This window comes from Camarhynchus parvulus, chromosome 3 (assembly GCF_901933205.1).
Source record: "Camarhynchus parvulus chromosome 3, STF_HiC, whole genome shotgun sequence".
In the NCBI taxonomy this organism is placed as follows: Eukaryota; Metazoa; Chordata; class Aves; order Passeriformes; family Thraupidae; genus Camarhynchus; species Camarhynchus parvulus.
The window spans coordinates 18,237,266-18,260,095 of NC_044573.1; the positions used below are offsets into that span (position 1 = coordinate 18,237,266).

The 22,830-nt window shown below is 37.0% G+C and overlaps 1 protein-coding gene across 4 annotated transcripts in view; it reads right to left on the reverse strand.

The window, feature by feature from the left end:
* Positions 1-292: 292 nt before the first annotated feature.
* MARK1 (microtubule affinity regulating kinase 1) overlaps positions 293-22,830 on the reverse strand; it is a 56,576-nt gene continuing 34,038 nt past the window's right edge. Inside the window, exons 8-18 of one of the 4 annotated variants that reach the window (XM_030944302.1) lie at positions 19,633-19,869; positions 19,424-19,543; positions 15,279-15,378; positions 14,547-14,659; positions 13,160-13,313; positions 11,901-12,094; positions 9,183-9,286; positions 6,898-7,056; positions 5,846-6,100; positions 3,324-3,368; positions 293-1,249 (exon numbers count right to left, since the gene is read on the reverse strand). In XM_030944302.1, coding sequence (XP_030800162.1) covers positions 895-1,249; positions 3,324-3,368; positions 5,846-6,100; positions 6,898-7,056; positions 9,183-9,286; positions 11,901-12,094; positions 13,160-13,313; positions 14,547-14,659; positions 15,279-15,378; positions 19,424-19,543; positions 19,633-19,869 — 1,836 coding nt within the window. In that variant the 3' untranslated portion in view covers positions 293-894. Of the gene's footprint in view, positions 1,250-3,323; positions 3,369-5,845; positions 6,104-6,897; positions 7,057-9,182; positions 9,287-11,900; positions 12,095-13,159; positions 13,314-14,546; positions 14,660-15,278; positions 15,379-19,423; positions 19,544-19,632; positions 19,870-22,830 lie in introns of all 4 variants that reach the window. The other 3 variants (XM_030944301.1, XM_030944304.1, XM_030944303.1) reach the window with 3 other exon arrangements.

Sequence of the window (22,830 nt, forward strand, 5' to 3'; positions counted from 1 at the left end):
TGTGCTATTAAACAGTCCCAATCTTAATAGAGTTCCATAAAATGGAATTTGTATTATTCTGAAGGCAGCAAATAAGTGATATTTTACACCAAGATATTAAAATGAAATTATTCTGGTACTTTATTTTGGTGCTACATTTGTTAATGGGCCATGGGAATAAGCACTGGAATTTGCAGACAGAAATCACTTATGCCTGGTTTCTGTTCTCCCACAGCTCCAAGCTGGCCAAAGGCAGAACAAAGTTTCTAAACTGTAAGTGCCAACACTGTAAACATATTTGTCTCTTTTCTTCAACTAAACACTATCCAATAACAAAGATAAGAGCCAAAGATAAGCAGGAACAGTCTCATGTAGAACAAAAGCCAATAACTCCTGGACTTTTGGTTCAACTCATGAACTCTTTTTAAATAATTAAAAATGGTCATGCTACAGTTGTGAAAACTAGTTTGTGCATTTGACTCAGGACACAAGTTTTTTAAAAAACGCATGGTAGAGGTAAGACTTATAAAACCCACCAAAAATGTAAATGATAGGGAAGAACTTTTCCAACTCAAAGCATCAAACATACATTTCTGTGCAGAAATCTAGACAACTATACAAGATCTGAATTTAAGCAGTCATCTTTTTATTATACAACTCTATGAACATAAAATGAACAGAATGCTCTATATACTTACCTGTACATGTGAACATAACTTCTTTAGCTACAGTTATTTAATATAGGTCATACTGGATTTAACTTTACAATTCTGAATAACTATGTATAACCTTATTGCAATAAGGGCAATTTCTACATGGGGAGTTTCACAGGCCAATCACATTAGGCGAAACCAGTACATTCAAAGTGTAGATCATATATGAATCTTCCCTGATCCCAAAGAATTTAGGCTCTCTTTACAGCTTAAGCTCATTTGCTATCTTGGATGCAATGTTCTTAAATGCGATAGAAGTCCCAGATATTCTCTTGAACCGAACTCCATTGAGCGACAATCGTGGCAGTTTGCAGACTTCCATCTCCCACTGAACAAGGCTGTCTTGTCGTGCATCACCGTGGACACAGAAGAGCAAAAACCTCTCTTTTTGTTCATAATCACAGTTATTGGCATCTAACACTTTCCGAATCTCTCTCATCATATCGTTCGGGTCCATAGAACTTGTGGTCTTCATACTCCACGTGAAGCGCAAGGAGCGTGGCTTCGAATCTTTGCTATCCTCCTTCTCTCTGTCTTTAGGCTCCCCAGAAACACTCCTGGAACAAGTGACACAGAGCAAAGTCAAAACCAGAGCAGTGTAGCTGAGAGAGAGAAGAGAAATACAGTTCTTGAACAGGGGTTTCTAAACTGCCATTGAGATGCCACAAGTCATGGGAGAGCTAATTCAGGGAGTGGGATGAACACTGCTGGAACAGCCCTGCCCCACGTGCTGTGTGCATGTACTCAGCACAGCACTGTGCCACTGTAGTGGCACGCAGCAAAGCGAGTTTGGAAACCCCTGCTCTACAATGTTCTGATGACAACATATGCAATGGGAACTGCAGCAGACACGTTACTCCATACTGCTCCAAAGAAAGTGGAATCTATGTAAAAGCATGACTGAAGTTCTGCTGATTTTATGATCTGGAGCATGCCATACACCAACAAAACTGAAGTTGAGGGACACAATCCTGAAGCAGAAATCATACAATAAAAGCAGCAGAGGAAGAAATCCCACCCTGCAATTCACAAGTCTTTAGTTAATTCCCTCCCTTCTTTTCTGCCTCCCCCCGCCGCAACCCTTTTGTATTTGTTTAGATTTTTGACCTCTCTCTGTGTCAAAAGACCTTATAATAACATGTTTTATTTTAACTGATGAGGCAGATTTTGGACTGTAATTTGGTTGTGAACAGCCTGTTGGTCACCATTTGAGTACATGGCCAGCAGCTTTTACAAGTAGGAAACAGCAATGTGTATTTTACAAATAGAGACAAACTATTTTATTTGATAAGGACAAAATTGCAAGGGAGCAATTTCCAATTAATGCTCTTAGTCTGATGCTTCCTTATCAAACAGATTACTTGTTCCACTGCAGAGAACATTTTGAGAACCAGCACTAATTATTTTAAGTAATTCCACTGTCAGCTGTTATCTGCTCTTGCCCCAGGGTACTCCTGATGCTGAGGCCTCCCCATCCATCACTGGGGAAAGGTGCTGCTCTCATTTCAAGTCCATAAACTGTCATAATTATTCAGAGAGGAGTCAAAATAAGCATTTTTAATTCAACTTTGTGTGACCCCCAGAGATCCACATTGATATTAAGGGATAGAGCAGGGATAAGATCTCAAATGACTTTTTAGCCCAAAACAGACACTGTAGGATGACAAAAAGCAGAGAAAGCTAGAGAATGAAAGCAAGAGCTGAAAGCAACTTTACACTTAATTTGAACACTCAGTCTCTTTTCCCTTTCCATAACCAAGAATTTGACAGCTAAGAGACTCTGAATTAAAAAGGGCTAACTTAGATAAATGCATTGTGTATTATATACAGTGTATCTGGGTAACAATGTACTGTTTATTTTTTTTAATAGAGGCTTTCTGTTTTGAAAACTAAATCAATACTTTCTGTAAGTGACCAGTTTAGAATGAATGCAAACTACAATGCCTGTTCATTAGAAAGCAGAAAAATAAAGAGGTATGTACTGTGTTTAAGCACACCAAAAGCAGAAACATGGCAAAATAGCAGATATACTGGAAAATGAGCATATGAAGAATGTTTTATTGCTAACAAAGCATCTATACATTTGTGTACAGTGGTTGCCACAGAAATTCAATATTTGGGACTCATCAACCCTTCTGTCTGAATGTCACTTGCTTTATTTCTTAGAGCAAGTGACGTTCATTTCTCAGGGATTATAAGGTGTTTACTTATGGCAAGCAGCAGCTTTAGTAATGAGCACAGTAAGTAACTATAATAAAAATTCAATAGATGCATATATACACACAGATACACAAAGTATTTACACTGTCCACTGAAACCAAAAGTAAACACATTAAATATTTGTAAGTCAAATTGTGATTTTAAGTGCCTAAAGGATTGGTTAACTCCTACAGGGGGGTTTTATTATTCAAAGGAATACGCTTACATAAAGTTTTGTATTAAATACTTCGCAAGAAAGCAGAAATGAGGGATAAAAAAGACCTCAACAAGACCCCCTCCCCCCAAATAGAAAACATTTTTGAAATACAGAATACTTAAGCACTATTCTCTTTTACATCCTGATTTAAGAGGCTTCAAGAAATCACTTGATTTGAAAGACCTAGGAGCGAAGTATTAATAGTGACTCCTCACCTTGAGGTGTCAGTTCTGCCACTGGCTTCGCCTTCACTTGGATCCCTCAAAACAAAGTTAAGGTTGAGATTCAATGATAAAGGTGAAAAATAAAAGTTAAGAAAACCTACACCTAGAACAATATTAAATAGCTACTGACAAAAAAAAAGAATCAGTATAATAATGTTAAGCCTAATACTATTTAAAAGAATTTTTTCACAGCTGTAATTTTAGTTTCCCTTTATGACACCTTAGTTTTTTTCCGGCTCTGACATGTAATTGTTTAAATTTTTTTCCACAGTTGATGGCAAAATTAACATGTTGTTCTGAACCTACTGCAGACAGAGCAATGGCCACATGTAACTCCAGCAAGCACAGAGGAGCAGTTGGTCAAGGTGGTCCAGGGGGGCTCCACTCTGCATCCTTGTGGGTCAGGCCTTTTGTATCCCTGAAAGCACTTTCAGACAAGCCCATGCTTAAGCACACTCAAGCAATTAACAATAAGATATGCCTAAGAGTTTGAGAGACCAAATGTTTGCAGCCCAGTTCAGGAAGGTTACTTCAGCATCTGCTTAACTTTAAGCAAATCAGCTGTTACACTGACTTCAATGAGATTACCAGAGAACTTGAGATTAAATGTATCTTTAACTTGTTGCATTAGAGCTGTGCTTTGCAAGGAACTGTTTTATATTATGTCTTTTTAGTATGAAGCAACTTGAAATAAATTCCCAGATTGTGTAAGCCACATAGGTATGTTCCTAATGCTGCTGTACCAATATTTAGCTCCCAATTTCAATTACCTGATTAATGTAATACCTTCAAAACACTAATACTTTAGTAACTAACACCAGGGAAGTATCATTTGACATAAACCATTGATTCAAAATACTTCAATACCCTATTCACTAAGCATTCTCATTAGGCATTTATTTTATATACTTACCAGAATAGGCATTTACCCTTGTCAAAAGTTAGTAAAAAAAGTCTAGCATGACACCTTCTAGTAAAAATATGTTTTAAACCATAATTTCCTGAACAATACAGAAGTTATGTGATCCAACTCAAAGAACAGCAAACAAATAACCCCCTAGACCTCCACCCAGGTAATCCCAGCCACTAAGTCTTAAACAACCCAAACTAAAAATAAAAAAACAAACAAAAAACCCCTACCATCACCAGTAACAAAACAAACAGACACCCTGCAAGGCCGTGACAAAATATATTTTTAACATTATAAAACATACTAGGAAATTGTATAAAATCTTCTATAATAAAGATTAAATTTAAAATACATAAATTTAGGATATCTTAATTCTAAACACATACTTTAAAATATAATTTTAATATTTTAAGATAATGAAAACATTATTTCTTTGATCTAAATCTTAAAAACAAAGTCAAGATACCATTCCTTGCAAAAAAACAAGGAGCTATAACACGAAAAAGCAGCCTGTACTCTTGAAGTTGATTAGTTACTCAACAGAAAATACCTTTCTTCCTGTTTAGACATCCACACTGACAACAGTTGACTAGCTTTGCTGTAATACGTTTTTGCTCTTTAAAATCAGAGAACAATTCTCTCCTTACAACTATGTAAGTGCTGGAGATACCAATAATGGAAGATCACAGTCCTGTATGTTCAGGATTCTGGAAAAAGAAAATAATTCATACACTTTTTTTCTTTTTAGGTCTTCATAGGAGGTATTACTTAGACACACACTGATACACTATCAGCTCACCAGGTGAAATTAATAGATAAATCACTGGTAGAAAGAGGCAAAATGAAAATTAAGTTGCCTTTTGGGAAAGCTCTTGTGACTTCTAAGTCAACAGTCATTTGATCTTGAACAGTGTATTTGAAAACCTTTCTCAGCACTTCTCCTCACAGGATTATTACTGATAGCCTCATCACAGGAATGAAGGCAGATCCAGGATGTGTGGGTTTTCTTCTTTCAGAAACCTGAACTTACATTTGAAGAAGCTGCTGACATAATAAAACAGGCTGTATGATACTGAAATACTATTATTTCTGCACCTCCACATTTCTGCCTGCTTCTAACTTCTCATTTATTCACAGATTTTAGAATTACCTGAAATAACTTGTGAACACCTACTCCTTCTAAGCACTGCAATAAAATGATTGTAAATATCATCCTTGCAACAAACTGCATCCAATTAAAAAAGTAAAATATTGTTTACATTAAATAATGACTTCTTTTGAAGTCACTCTTTCCAGTATTTAAATGAATTTGATTTTACTTTAATTGTATCACAGCTGTGAAACAGGGGTAAAAGCCCCTTTTGACCAGCATTCTCTTGTTCTTTTAAGGTAAAGAAGCACAGCTGGTCAAACAATGGTTACAATATATACACAAGTGAAGCAAGGCAGATTCTGGAAGGAACACACAAACAAATCAGCATTCTAACTAAATTTATATTTACTTCAGAGTTAAACTGGAAATTGTCAAAGACTTAGTTTTAAAGTCCTGCTTACAGGCTGGGCTTTTGTAATTCTTTTTTCTCTTGAAACTCGAGGTACCAACCTGCGAACGAACTTGGAGGTGATCTTGCTGATGATGCCTGTGGACGTCCCTCTCCTGGCGTGCGCGAAGGCGGCCCCGGTCTCATGGGAGGGCGAGGCGGGCGGGCCGTTGTAGGTGGCGTTGCGCCGCTCCCGCAGCTGCTCCCCGTGGAAAGTGCTGCGGCTGGAGCTGCCCCGGGGAAAGCGAGTCCGGTCTGGAGTGGTGGTGCTAATGCTATGAGCAGATGGGGAGGCAGCAGGCACTCTCTGAGTTGCACTGCTGGGAAAACAGAAGCGTAAATAACGAGAAAGACCAGGCTAAAAGCCCTCCTACATGACAACTGTTTCTCAAAGACAGGGAAGAAACCCTGCTCTTGATTCTTTTAAACAACTCAATGTGCTACTGATTTGCTTTTAGGATTCATACCTGGTTTGATTTTACAATGAAAATATCTCTTATTTTTATCTCAGGTATTAGAGCTGTTAAAAAAAAGTATACACAGATAATAGGACAAAAGGAAAAAGGTTAAAAAAGTGTGTAGCGAGATCTCAAAGTGCCCCCAGCATTCTTCTGGAAAAATGTGTTCATTATTACCCTTAATGCACTCCCAAAAAACTTCATGGATATTTCTTAAGTCATAACCCGACAGTATCTAAAGCTATTCAGGCAGTTAATAGAAAGAACAACTATACCATGGTGCTTTTAGACAACAACGAGTTTAGCAACCTACAAGTCAGAAAGGTTTACATTCCAGTATTTAATTTCAATTTATGGTGGCCTGTGTTGTACAATCCCATCTAAAGTAGTCAAATTTTTAACTACTTAAGTGTCCGAGAAGTTTCTAGAGGGAGGCAGTCAAGGAATTTCTTTAACTGTATACAAACATGTGCCATGCACAAAATCAGGTTTAAATCATCATTTAATACCCACAATACTCAGGCAAGCTCCTGTTTAAAACCAGAACGTAATGTGGCAGTTTTGACTGGATTACAAACACTTTGATGTCTGTCACAAACTGAACAAGAGCACTTCTGAAGTGCACAGCAAAAAAGAAATGCCCACCAATCTGTTACCTTGGTCGGTAAGCTTCAGTACCATCTTTGATGGTTGGCAGTGTGACTTTGATAGGGTGACCAGAGGCAGACATAGACTTTTGATGCCGAGGGCGTGTAGAGACAGAGGCCACTGCAGAGCCTGCAGAGGATGTGCTGCTTGCAGACATTTCTGTCAGGCTTTTCCATGGTAGCAAGGCAGCAGGGATGGACAAATGGGAAAAGAAAGGTTAGTGTAAAACCCCTTACAAAAAAGAGAGAAAATAACTAATTTATTCTTTTAGAACTCAGCAGTACTGCTTAATTAAACAGAAGACTGGGTGACCAGGCTGCCTGAGTCAGCTAAAGTAAAGAATACAAAATTCTAAGAAAATTATGTTAATCCATAAATGAATTTTCCATATATGTTAAGTTAGGCCTTTTCTTTCCTCCCACAATTAAAGCTTACACACACATTTATTCAAAGTAATGAAGAAAGACTGCAATGAATACCAGGACATAATTAAAAAATACTGAAAAAGAAATTCACAAAGACTTAAATAGATTGATTAAACAGATTTTCCTTTTGTGAATACTCTTATCTGTAGTTAAAACAAACATCTAAAACGTGACACAACTGGAACTGCTGTCACATTATCACTTGGAAGTGACTGGTTTTTAAAGGACCAATTTGTCGTCCTCTGGACAGCATCCTCCAGACACTGCTGGGCTAGGTCAACCCTTTCAACGTACAGTTCCTTCTATCAGTACTTTTATTTTTCCTTCCTTAAGTCGCAAGAAAGACGAAAGTAGTGGCGAAAGTATTGTGCCATTAATTTTTAAAACAAAAGTCAAATGAATTAAGGCAAAACACAGCTTTGCCTCTACAAGCATAGGTGAAATTGCATTAATAATGTATTAGCAACTGGAGTTCCACAGCTAAATATCTGTAGCAAAGAGGTAAAGACTTCAGATGAGTAATTCGATGACACAAGACATTCAGCTCCACCAAACCCAAATTCAACTGCAACATAACATCTTGTAGGAAGGGCAAATAATATAACTCAAAAGAAAATTCTTCCTAATTTTTCAGACTATGCTCGAAGAACTGAGCACAATATTCACTGCACTCATGAAAGGAACAAGGATTAAGGATCTTTCAATACTATAGAAAAAATCAACTGTAAAATGAAAAACTTTGGGAAAAGTCCCTTCTCTTTACAGTATTTTATGTATTAAATCTCTTGAAAGAAAAATATCTTTGTCAGATCAGAAAAGTACTGTAATACATATTATAATGGTCTATCTAAGAAACATCTGTTATCTGTTGTTTTTTTCAGAGAAGGATTTTTACTCCCCTTGTTCAAATACTTGAAACTATATACAAAAAACGAAGTGTTTGGAAAAACACTTTTGAAAGCACCCATCCAATAATTTGAAATTAAAATGCTTTAAGGAAGTACATTAAAAAGCAGAAAACTAATTTTCAGTGTTTAATTAAATAGTTGTCTTTCACATGTTCCACAGCTCATAATTTTACTGTAAATGAACAACCCTGTACTTCTTATTTCCAAAATATTATGCATCATTAAAAAATTCAAACGTTATGATGGAAAACAAAACTAGTTTACTAGATTATGCTACTTCAGGCTATGAGGTTTTTATTCATTTTACAGTAACCGTTGTATTTGAATAGCTTGAAAAGCATCAGAGTAAGAGCTGTTATTTGAGTCTCAATTTTAAAAATCCAATTTTAATTACACTGCATTAAAGCCAGTATTTTATTTTTCAGTCAAGTACAGGACTTAAATAACACTAAGGATGAACAAAAGATTTTTAAAAAAGACTAACTGGCAATGTTAAACACAATACTACTCAACAAAACATACTAAACTGAGCTTCATTGTCATCCCACAAACAGACCCAAACTGGTGACCATCACTATGAAAATACTATTTAGGCCAAAAACTTATATTGAAAGCAATCAACAAATTTTAACCATTTCAGCTTTTTGAGTGGTTAGGGGAGAAATTAAAAAGGATCAGGCTACACTGTCAGAGTAATCCATCTGAAGCTCTCCACAGCACAACTGCCCACTTAGCAATTATTTGTTAGCACAATTACTTCCTCCTGTGTTGGAAGACAACCCTCAGTAATTAACATGTCCATAAAAAGAAGCAAAGGCTGACTGACACATTTAGCTTAAAAATTCATTGCAAACAAAGAAGCAGCAGTGGAAGATAAAACATACACTTGGACTTTATGTATTTCACATTGTGATTCAGTTCTTGTACCCAAACTAATAAACAAGGAAAGTTGAACAATACCTGTTGTCCTTCCCGTTCTGTATTGCAGAATAGCGATCTGAAGTAATACGTTCACAAACATAAGTGTTCCTCCTCGTCATTCCACTACCAGAAAACACATTATTCTAGAAGAGGATTAAGATTAAAGTTGAATACTTTCTACTGTATATATATTGCATAAAAATCTAAGCACTGGAAGAAGCAAATCAAAACAGTGTTTCAGCTACTTATGTATATTGTTAATGCATTCAAATGTACTAAGTCAATCTGTCAACACAAATCACTTATATCATCAGCTGTTTTTTCCAATAGCTCATTCACCATCTCATTACTTCACCACTGAGAATACACTGAGAGAACACAAGGAAGTTTGATTTTGCTGACACACACTTTACTAAGTATTATTATGCAATTCCCACATACTGTATTCCCGTATTATTTGTCCCTGGGATCAAATAAACTGGGATCCTAGAGAACACACCTATGGCTGACTGAAAGGTTTTCCTGCACAGCATAATTTTCCAACAAGTGCTCCGGTTTGTTGCCCCTGTCAAAAGAGCCTTCAAGAGGAAAATGGAAATACTATCAATCTATGCCAGTCAACCCAGAAATTATGATGCAAATAACATGGCAAACACTTCTTGTTGCAAAAATACTGATGGTATTTCTTTCTGTTGCTAATTTCAGTTTGGACAGACTTCCTAAAATAAGCACAAACATACTCTCCCATCCCTACCAAGCACAGGTTAGCTGCTGAAGGCTTAGCTTTAGTACATGACATACAATTCTCACTTTTCAATACACTACATACTGAATTTGGGGTGGGAGAGGTTGCACTGTGCCAACATTACATCCTGATGCCTGCTGGCAAACGATTTCAAACACCCTAGACTCAGGTACTGTAGGACATCACGAACGCTGCAAGATTTACTATGTTTAGGTCTCTCTCACCTACAGTCTTTCAGCATTAATATAAACCCACAAAGATCACTTAATAAACTGTTTTAAGGCCAATTGTAAGGAAGATTAACAACTGCAATAACTGTTTCTGAAAGTCAACTCTCCTGAGTTACACAAATATGACTGATGGTCATAAACATGTTTTCAAGAAATTCTGCCTTTCTAAAGGTAACATCATGTTATCCCCAAAGTTACAGAAAAATATTTTTAAACTATCCACATTAAATTAGCTTTTTTCACTTTAAATGTTTGAGTTTTAAACAAAAATATTCACTGTGTAAACTGCTCAACCTTGAACTACTGTTCTAATATCAGACACCAATATTCCCTAACCATGCCCATCACAAAGCCTTTCAAAGTCCCCAGTATAGTAACAGAGCTAAAAATGCACAAATATTGAAGTTGCCATTAGCAAGTAAATCAATTTCTCATTCTTCACAGCAAAGATACTCCATTTAATTAGTTCTCACAAAGCAGAGAAATGCTTGTGACACATCAGCTTGTACCACACATGACTCTAATCAGCTTTGGGGCAAGACATTTTGCAAAAGCTCAGATATGAAATCTAATCTTAGAAGACTCAAAGTTCCTGCATGCAATCCACACAACCATAATTTCAAAGATTTTTTGCGGGGGTGGGGAGACAACAACCCTATTTAAAATTTAAAAAATAAATTAAAGCATGTGCAGATGTATAGCAGACACAGCCTGCAGAACATTAGGAATTAAATGAACTTCAGCATTTATTTTGCTTTCAGAAAATCCTAATAGAAATGCACATCATCTTTCCAGAATATCCAAGATGGAAGCATGCCAAATCCCAAAGGACAATGAGAATTCCTGCTGCCAGTCTACTGTATTAAAAGATAGCAAGAGTTTTTGTATTTAATAGACCATGTCTCCTTAACAGCACAAAGTATACTTGAATCTTAAATCATGATTCATGCATATTTTTTTTCTCCTCACACGAACTCCTGCTCCTAAGTAGCTGTTTAAACACCATGCAGTGTTTAAATTTTTTCACTGTGAACCCTAAACATCAATCCTACTGCACATGAATTACCAAAAGGCAAAGTAGATGCTTTCACAGTAGAAGAGACACACTCCTCAATTTGGAACAAAGGTGTTTGAGGCAGTAATACGATAGCAGTTTACAGAACTGTGAATATTGTAACAGAAGCATTAAGAAATTATTAATTTGCTAGTTCAGTTCCTTAATACAACAGCCAGGCTGTAAATCATAATAGCAGGCATAAGCACTAGTGAACAAGTGGGTTGTTCCAACTCATTTCACTCCATTTCTGAAGTCCAAAATTAAGTGGTTTCAGAGAACCCAACAACCAAATTTACAGAGAAAGTTCAAGGGAGATATTATGTAGGATTAATCAGACGAAATCCCTGAATCAGAAATCCCTTGACTTCCTTTGTAGATAGACAAGCATCAGAAACCAGAAAAAGAGCACCCCATATTGGTTTCATTCTTATGTTCTTTCCTTAAATATCCAGTATTTTTCTTAACAGAAACTGAAGTTTGCCCAAGTGCAGACATTCTCATGTTTACTGTTATGTTAGTGTTAGAAAAAGTAAAGTTGAGGGGGAAGGGAAAGGTTTATTTTAAAAGGCATCTACTGTAGCCTATTTCTGTCTGCCAGTAAAAGTTACCAGAAATAGACTTAGTGGCTTATTCAATACCCATTATGTCTATAGTAATCTTGTGCTGCACATTTTGTTTAAATAGGGAAAAATAAATATAACAAGCCAAAAGCACACCCAACTCACACTGGTAACTGCACTTGACTTCTTTCTTTCTGGACCCACAAGTGGACTTGCAGCCATCTCTCCTTTGGATCCCACTGTAGTGCTGCCGAGTTTGCGTGAGACATCCTTGTCCCAGTCCTCTTTCTGCTCACTTTCCACACTGTTTGCCTGAGACCTTTTTGTGTATGACACAGCAGGAGGAATTGAGGGGCCAACTGCCAAATAAAAATAGAATTAATAAATACCTAAAAATAATCACTGCATTTTTCTTGGCCAAAGTAGTCTAAATATAATTCCCTGAGTCCAAAAAAAGAATTTGAACAACTCTGACGGCAAACTCAGCACACAGACCAACCTACTAAATCGAGCTGTGACAGCCTGTGCTCTTTTTACCTACTCTCTCTTCACTTCCAATTTGCAGTTCAGAATTACTTCCCATTTCACATCAATATGTAAAACCTAGAAGAGCATTTTAATTCTCATTTTAAATCCATGCAATTTGTACAGTATTATGAAAAAAGGAATTTAAATATATTTTTCAAAAATTTTTTAGTACTTTTTTTCTGTATACCTTTTCCTCTAAATACTATGAAATATTATTCTCCCCTGAAAACCCTAGGCCTACTTCGTTTACACAAGCATGTTTACACTTGAAAAATATCACAATTATTTTCCCCTCATCATTCTTTAAAATGTTTTGGGAAGACTCCTCCATCAGCAGACTTTTACATTCCTTTGAAATAAAATCGTATCAGCTAACAGAATGCAGAAAACAGTAATGTAAATTAGGCAGAGAAAAGGGCAAAACATTTTAGAAATATTTATAGCAATTTGACAGCTGAGGAAAAAAATAATCTTTCACTTAATGTTTTAAATATGTATTCTTTTCCGATAGAATACTTTTCACCTGAAAATGTTTCCTGAATACTTAATAAATTTGTTGTCTCTTGGAAGCAAACAATTTGGCCCCACAGCCAAATGTAATGATAAAATAATTGGTTTGCTGCCCTTGGGGTTATCCACATCAATAACTGCCATTAGTTCCTAAACACAAGACACCTTCAGTGTCTCATTTAGTGAGTCAACCAAGTAACAAGGCCAAAGAATTAAATCTGTGAGGTGCGCGGATCCAGATTTACCGCAGAAACCTTCATATAGGCACACATCACGATCAGCTACACAACAAATGCACAGAGCGGGGGTCCTGCCAGGCTTACAAAACCCTGCCCATTCCCACTAAGCTGTGTCTGTAACTTCACTTGTTGGAATGTCATCCCCACCGTGGTCGCTGAACCGACGCTGTTTCTGGTTGGTGGAGATGCTCCGCTGGACCTTCAGGTGAGCAGGGGATTGCACCGAGCTGTTGTTGAGGTCGCTGCTGGGGCGAGACCTTTGACCCAAGTTGCTGCTGGACAAGGAATCACCTGCTTCAAACTACAAGGAAACAGGTTTTCAAAGCATAAACGAAATTCAACACTACTGGTACTTCTATAGTATTATAAAGCAAAAAGTTCCAATCAAAGGCACTTTTAAAAAATTTAACATTGTATCCAGAGTTGAATATTCTTCAAGATTAATTTTATCACTTCATCTCTGTTTAATGTGCTTTAAAAACACATAGCTAAAGCTACATAATTAATGAATGCTCAAAACAAAATTAGAAGGATCATGACAGAAACAAAAACGGTGCTTTGCTTTAAAACCAAAGCCATAGACTGGTTTTCCCTGACTTTTTAAATTTTATTTTTAATCCTAAGAGCATTCATAGCTCCAAAACAATTTAAAAAGGCACTGGACTGAGTCAGAAGGACTAAAAAAGCAGCTACTGACTAAAGGATCCTTTATGGCTTTCAAAACATCTTTATAAGGTCTGTATCTTAGCCACTGATTCGTTCATCTTTAAGAAGCCTAAGTTCTATGTAAATGCAGAGGAAAAGACAAATACCCTCTTCCAAGCAATTTGAGCCAAAATTATTTTAGACCAATTCCCTCCATGCTCTGCCATCAGAAGGGAATTCTGGCTCAGAAATGACAGAAAATGCACTCAAGGATCAGATCTACACTTTCTTGGAATTGAAGGAAGGCCAACGAAGCAGCAGGGAAAAAAAATCCTTCAAAAAGAAAGCCTTGGTCTTTGGTTTCTTGAAAAATCCATGCGGTCTAAAAGATGCACAGATCCTTCTAGTTCCAAAACAATCACAAGATTTTCTGCCACAAATCTATTAATTACTACAATGCAATAACTTACCGAATAATTCAATATACTATAAAACAGTATATGAGTGAGAAAGGATGAGCACATTTCTGAGAAATAAAGGATGTCACATCTGAGTAGCCAGAAAAATAATTGTTATTAACTATTTCAGATTTTAACTGAAAACACACATGACCAGAAGAAAACTCAGCACTTAAAAGTCATGACACTTCAGATTAACAGCCAGCTTTTTAAAAAAGCAATTCAACACATTTAACATGAACATACTGGAGGATTTAATTTATTTCTTCATATGGGAACTAGCAAGATATCCAAGTGGATATGAAAAGGGAAAGACATTCATAAGTTATCAATCACAATTAAAAAAAAAAGTTACAAAATAATTAAAAAAAAAACAGCATTCAACCCAGCAACATATAAAGGCCAAACCAGAAAATATAAACAGCACTTACTTCAGGTGGTTTTCTACCTAGAAGCAGGTAAGTGGCCATGACTTCATCGTACTTTTGGTTTACTAAAGATTCATGGATTTCTTCTCTTGAAAAGCCCATTGTGACCATAATGTCTAAAAGTAAAAAGAGCCAGATATATCAGGAGAACGTGTTTGGGTTTACTGACAACTTAAGAACAGTGAAAACAGAAAAACACCCTTATAATTTACAAGTAATTAAGAGGCAAATCAACCCAGTGAGGTTTTCTTGCTGTGAAAAAACAGAAAATGCTACTAACTCCTCTCTTTCTTGTTATTTTCATCTTGAAAACTCCCAACTACATTACACAACTCTTACAAATTTATAGAACATTCAATGTTATTCAACAACAAACAAAGCACTGGCAAATAGAAACTATGAATAGCTACTGGGCCAAAACAGTAACTTTCTCTAACCACAGTGGGCAAGAAGTGTGGCCTTCATAAGAAAATCTGCCTCTTTCAGTCTGTTAAATTCTGTAGTCTTATTTGTCTTTTGCTGTGCTTCAAACTAAATTTCAAGATTGATGTCAGCTCAGTGAAGTCACAAAAGTAGTTATAAGGAGGCCGTTGTAATGGAATTTCTAATTTAAATAAGAAGAATGCATTTTACTTGTATGATGAGATTGTAGGTCAAATTCATAAGAGCTTAGTTTGCCTTCCAAGCTAAAACTGCCTGTGTGCACCAGATGTAACATCCTTCTGAAAGTCTTACCTATTCTTTTGGTGTCATTGAAATCTGGTTCAGGCTCAGTATATGGCTTTAGTTCTTCTTCTTCATGGCCAACATTCATCCACCGATCCTTCATGATTTGCTAAGAAAATAAAAGATCTTTAGGCCAACATGCTCTTTACCATACTCCATTACACTTGTGCTAGCTTGTCTGATGAAAAGCAATTTAAAGCTCATAATAATCTGAATGCTGCTCTTTCTCTCATACCTTTTATCCTCATGTCTTATTTTTCTTTTAGCTTCCACATCCTTATGCTCCCATAAATTCATTCCTCCTATTTATCATTCCCTACACAATCACCCTGCCTAAAATACCAGAAAAAAACACTGAAAAACAAAATCTTTCATTTTGTTCCTTCGCTTCCATGTGCTCTCCTTGGTTAACATCCTAAGATACTAATGCAATACCAGCTCTATCATGATAAAGAGCTCCTTTGAATAATAGCAAAGGAAGTGTTTAGAAACTAAGGTATAATTCAGAAAAGTGCCGATGCTTCCTACAGTCATTAGTTTCAAGATCATGATGCCAACTGGTCATTTTTTCCTATGGATCTTCTCACTGCACTTGACCTAAATATGTTTCCAAGTTTGGCTAGAGGGACAAATGCCTCTTAACTCTATAACACGGAGTTATTTACTTCAAAAATTTCTCCTGCCTTCTTTGGAAAATTTCCTTCTGTTGTGGCCTGGATCTTTTTTGTAGGCCTTCAAGATTGATTGTCCAGAATACCTAAGCATCACAATTTTTCCTTTAAGAGCATATTCATCTTCAAACAGCTAAAATAATTTTTCCTCCTACAGCAACAGGCACGCGTGTCTCTTCAGGGGCAGATGCTAATACTGCTCACTACATGGACACAAGAACAAAACAAATGCCAGCATGTCAAGTTTCCCACAGGCTCCAAATCTGCCTCGCAAACACTAAATTAAGTTATTTCTCACAAAGAGCTGAAGACTCAATTTTCCATTGATATAACAAAATTCTTTGTATGTAGTGCTGCTGTCAAATTACAGACCCCAACAGCTCTACCTTTACAAGAACAATACAGAACTTTATGCCAATTAACATGTTGCTGACAATAACACTTAAAGATTTTTTTCTATCATGGAACTGATTTTTTGGCTTTTGAGGGGATAAAGAGGGAGGGATGGTGAACACATACCGCTATACTGTATTTCTGACATACACAGCATAAGTCTACTTGACAACAAACTTGGGTTATGTATTTGTAGCCTTGCAGGAACAGAAGAGACTCCCCAAAGTGTACTACGCACTCTCTGCAATCATAATTTTGTAAAGATACTGTTAAATAAATCTGAAGTTTCAGCACGATGAAGTGGATGACAGAAACCACTGCTCAAATTCTACCTCGCTTTTCTTTATCCTTCTTGAATTAACCAGCAAGCCTGGAAATCCCCACTAACAGTTTTTCATGTCTCCTCAGTAGGTGGATCTAGAGTTCAATGTAATCTGCTCTCTGTTTCCATCTGCATTTCTGCTGGCTTCTGCCTTTTAAATACATGATCTCAGAGGCACACTGAGTTATTGTGCAACTCTTCAACAGGCTCTTACAATTAAGCATTTTGAAGCAACACAAACAATCCAACTCCAGGATCAATACTACATTTGTGTAAGTTCTGTTGGGTTTTCAGGTCAGCTGATTAAAGAGCAGCAGCCTTGGTGAGGGCATTTAGAAATCTGACCCAAACTGTACTTCTTAAACATCAATCCAAACTAAATTTCAACCAATTAGATATTATCGATGAGTCTTCTCTCAATTTTCAGGAAAACTACCTAATAAAAATCTGGTCTGGGTCAAGCCCTGTCTGTGTCAAAATTATTTTGCTTTATTACACTCTGTAAGCATAAATCTGCTCTGGAGAAATTTCAGAGCAACACTATGCAAAAGAATTAATGACTGGGGCAGAGGGAAAGAGGAATTTGTTGAAAACCTGATACTTAAGAAGTATTTTCTGACAGTACATTTTTCCCATCTCCTCCTGGGAAGATTTACTGGTTTATAACAACATTCTCTTGTTTCAAAAATGTTTCTTCTCGGCTAGAACCATGAAAAAGTTGAGAGGAAGCATTTTAATAAAGATTTGCCTGGTCCTTACCAGAGGACAAGTGCTAAACACCTAACCCATATGGTGCTGGTCCTCTGTGGATCTCAGCTTTGATGCTGATGTCACTGACAAACATCCTTTTGGATGGTCTGCCAAAAACATGCATAGGAATTGAGAAGCTGTACAGATGGGACTGAGCAAATAATCAGAAGGCAAAGCACAAAAAAATCCCCCCCCCCACCTAAGATGACATTATTTTTCCACTTGTAGAAACTTCCAAAGCATTGACACTTTCATTTTAAACATGTATTTTTAGAAGTGTTCAGACAGAAATTTCTTTCCAAACCACATACCACACTTTTTAATTCAGCCAATGTGATTTCGGGAATATTCCTTTGATAAAAAAAGGTTGTGATGCCTCTCTCCCCCTCAGGTTAGCATACTGATCAATGTCTGATATCAGTATTTTGGAACTGGCTCAAGGCCTTGGTCACACACATTTACTTTCTCTATTCCACACAATCTGACTGCCTTGTCCTTTCAGCGAGGCTGCTATCCAACGCCTTTCTCCAGGGCCAGGAAGGAATTTTACAAAAACTGGGTAACACTACAATACCTAGAATGAAAGTGAAAATAGATTTGAAGAGAAACTGCTGAAAATCCAGAAGAAAACCCAATAAAAGAAAAAACTATTTCCCTAAAACCTAAATATGACACATGTAAACTGTGATCTCTGAAGTGACTACACTCTTACCATTATCTTCTTTAGACAGCAATCACAGAACATAATGAGCACATATCAGTAAAGCAGACGCCATCATTCACTAGTCTCTTCAGCAGAGATTTTATTCAACTTTGAACTATTTATAAAAAGCCATAAACCAGCATCAGCTCAGAATGAGTTGCATGCAGACAGAGCTCAGTGCGTGCATGCCTCCTTGCACAGGTAGCCTCCATGCCAGGAAGTATAAGTCATGCCACTACAAATAAAAAGCTGCTTAAATGGGATTTATTCTCTGGAACACATCCATTGCTGCACAAGTGTAGAAAGATGAAACAAAAGTCACTAGTGATTAACTCATGCCAATACTATTTAAAAAGTATTCTATTTATCTTCTGCTCTACTTTCATCTCTATGGTAAGTAGACGTTATTTTAAAAAATCCCTCCCTGCAAAAGAATTCATACAATAGAACCAGGCAGCTTTTGGAGTGAACTCTACATCAATTATTTGTTAAATATCAGCTATGCATCAAGTATTATCCAAGACATCAATCTTGAACAAAACAGCCCCTTAAAAAACACTGAAGCTTTTACACAACTTACAAGTTGTGCACAGATCTTTTCTGCATCACATGAAAAGAAAACGTAATTCACTAACAAAAACAATCATAACTCATTAGAATTCCCCAAAACAGATTTTACCCAAGGGACACAGCAGGAATTATTATATATATACATTTTCCAGCTACTCAGAAACAAAACTACCATAAGAGGGAGAAGAAAGGCTCAAACAGAAATAACTAGCCATCATTAGCTCACCATTCACAGAATTTGTAGTGTTTACATGTATTACAGCACTAAAACAAACTCCACACTCTTTTCCATCAGCTAGTTATTCTTCTTCCATCTATCCTCTTTAAGAAGTCATGAAAAAGCTAACAGTATTGCCTGCTTCTGGTTGCTAGTCTTGTTTCTTTTTTTAATATATACGTATATATATTTATGGAAGATATTTACAATCTTGTCCTGCTTTCCAGAGATTTTGAACTAGCTCCATTATCTGACTGAAACAAGTGGGAACAGTTCGCACTTTGAAATGCTCTTATTTTAGTTGTTAATCAGCTGCAATTAAGGTTAGATTTTCATTGATTAACACTTTCTATTTTCAAGCTGCGCTGTTTCTGGGACATTTCCTCTTTTTTTCTTAACAAGACTTTTGGGCCCTTAAAACAAGACAAAGTATCTATCCTGAAAAATTAAGAGTTCTCAAGCAACTATTGTATGTATTTTATTCTTTCTTAATTTGAACCCCCTCTTTTCCAAGACAAAATTACTTACTTCCAAGCTGCCTCGTTTTATTGGATTCAGTACTAGTAGCTTCTTCAGTAGATTTTCACAGTCTGTGGACATATAGAATGGAATGCGGTACTTGCCCCTCAGTACTCGCTCCCTCAGTTCCTGTAAAATCAGAGTTTTAAAAGATGAGCTCCTGATGACACAGAAAATTTAAAGCCAGCAGAAGCCAAGCTTTCATACTGTAACTGTACCTTTAGATTCTGACCATCAAATGGCAGTGATCCGCTCACTAGTGTGTACAAAATCACCCCAAGGCTCCACACATCCACTTCAGGGCCATCGTATTTCTTTCCTTGGAAAAGTTCCGGAGCGGCGTAAGGCGGGCTGCCACAAAACGTGTCTAGTTTATTACCAACTGTGAACTCGTTACTAAACCCAAAGTCTGCAATTTTAATGTTCATATCTGAATCAAGTAGAAGGTTTTCTGCCTAAGAGGAAAATAAAAGAGGAAATGGACAATTTTTATATCAGATTAAGCATAAATATATATATATAGTGCAATATATAATTTATTAATAAATATAGAAATGTTTTTTTCTAAAACAGTTCACCATCTGCCTCTTTCTTGCAGAATAAAAGAAACTAATGCCCCATACATGTTACAAGGACTGAAAATCAGGAATGCTTACTCAAGAAAATATAAATATCAAAAGCAGCTCAACAAAATTAAAAGTCAGCTAGTCAATCAACTATGAACATTTTATACTCTGGAAGAAATAACTTAGTTCAGCTTTAGAGTGAAGTATCTACACATCTCAGAATAGCAGTTGAAGCTTTTGACAGGTTCATGCCAATTTCTGATGCCAAGGAGAGTAAATCGAATCCTAGACATCATCTACCATTATGGCAGAGTAAATGTCAGAAGGAATTTAAGACTTAAGAAAAAGATACCTTCTGCTTGTAAGATGAAACACTTCAAGCTACATGCTATACTTTAGCATTCTGTACAAAAAAATCCTCTCCCTCTTATTATTAGTGTTTGCTTCAGCAACAGCAAGACCAAGGTGTCATGACTCAAGTATTTAATTCTTTTCACACAGAACATATTCTGTACATCTAAGACTAATGCCTGTGCAGCAATCATGCGAATGCAATGCATCACATACACATAGATGCAAGTGTACAGGTACCTGGAGAGTCAGTAAACAGTATCTTACATTTAGCATCACAGGTAGGTAAGATTAAAAGGGTGAAGTTACAGAAATATTAATACATTATTGGGGGAATATATTGATTTCAAAATGCAAGACTGCTGTGCAAGGAGTGCAGTAGAACTGAGCAATGTTTATTTATCTAACTGGGTCTCAGCTCCTGATCCGCATGCCAGCAACACAAGCAGCACCAAGCAGAGCACAAATCATACTTTTTCAACAGGAGGCCAGATGTTAACCAGACTAGAGGGTTCACCCTATTGCCAAACAACAGCTTTACAGCAAAGAGACATCTCTCATCAGATGCCGTGCCCAGAATTGAGCCCAGAAAATACAAAAATGCTTTGGCTCACAATCAGAAAAGCAGCAATCTAATTGTCAGCAGATTTGATTAAAAGGGTAAACATGATTTTGTCTGAGTTTGTTTGAGTTTATTTCTAATAATTTCACTTACATTCTGCGAACAGAACACCAGACTATTAACTACCGGTATATCAAGCCAATAGGTGTACAACAGAATTTAGCCTTTATCAGGAGTAAAATACAGCCCATTTTACAAACTCTGTCGTGGAAAATATTTTATTTTTCCAATTCATGACATGTAATCCCAGCTGGCTCCAGCAGACAGACTCACAGAGCTGTTTTCCAGATCTGACAGCTTTCTACACTACTTCACAAAGACTTCATTTTCCTTGTGGTGAAAACAGTACTGTCAGTGCAGCTGCTCTGTGATTACAATTGTCCTCCTAGTTCAACAGTACTCTGCTACCCAAGTGCCCCACACTTACAGGTTCCTTACTTCAAACAAAAACACCGAAAGACCTTTTTAATATGCCAAATAGAAAGATGATGCTCTTGTTGATTACATGTTCAGAGCAAAAAGTAGGACCTGAAAAGGTAAGTTCTGTACATCATACGATGAGCAAAACTGGAATTGGTTACAGCCCTCTCAAAACAAGTTGTTTATAATTACAAAGTTAAAAGGAGACAATTTTTCAACCAGAATAGCCTGGACAAACTCACATATTTTCTTCCACATCTCTCCAGTTTAGTCTAAAAAAACTTGTAAATAATAGAGTTTACCCGGTTATTAAAACCAAAAAGTCTTATCAAAAATAGCCAAAGTGGTGCTAGATCTCTGTCTTGTGCTGCAGTATCAATTGCTCAATGTGCTGATACCGTAGAGAGTCAATAGAAGCAGATGAGAAGGCAGACACCACTTTAAAGTTGCTTTTCCTTCTCCACAGCTCCATGAGAAGAGTTTTAAATGAGACAGAGATGTCATATCACTTGGAAAGAAGAGATGAAGCAGAAACACCTCCTCAAAGCCACACATTTAGCCTTTTTTCCTTTGGAAAATATATTTTTCATCGGCTAGGCTGACTGGCTCTCAATCACACTTTACTCTGAACTTTTCAAATGAGTCTAGCACAACTCCAGCCAAGAGAAGACACACAAAAAATAAACTAAAAATTATTTTGGAGCCTGCCTGGCTGCCTTGCAAAATAGGAAAGAGATCAGCAGCAGACTCCTTGTTGCAGGTAGTTCCAGTGTGAATACTGCAAAGTTGTTCTGCATAGGCTTGAGAGCACGGCCTGTGAGCTGTGTGTGCTATGGAACTAAGAAATGGAAGAGAGGTGGAGGCTCTAAGGGGCTCTGGGAGAAAGAGCAAGACACAGGATGCTGAGTAACTGCAGGGGTTAATGAGGCAAGATTCAGTCACATAGTGGGCTGAAGGAGCCAGAGCTAGATAAGCACGAGGAAATGACTGGCTCCCTACTCCGAGCCAACCTAGAGAACTAGGCAAGGGCTTGTCCTGGCTGGCCAAGAGGTCCCTGGGTGCAGCCTTCTGCAAAGTTCAACAGAAGTGGCTGCAATAATCTCCAGGGAGCTTGACAAAACATTCACAGGCTCCAAACCATCAGGCAAGATAGAGAAGAATTTTTTTAAATTGAGATTTTGGGGAGATCCAATTCTTTTTTTCTTCCTTGCATTCCAACTTCAGAGTGCTGGGCAGACACCTCCACCATCAGATGACAACACTCCTGGGGCAGGGACAACTCAGCAGAAATGGATGTATTTATTTGTTATCCATCCTCATGTGCACATGCAGGAGCTGGGAGATTTGCAGTATCAGGGAACAGATTTGTAGGAATGAGGTTGAAAGAGTGCTGCAGTGCATTATAAGATAAGACAAAAGATACTGGTGAAGAAAAACCCTTAAGAATTATTCAACCT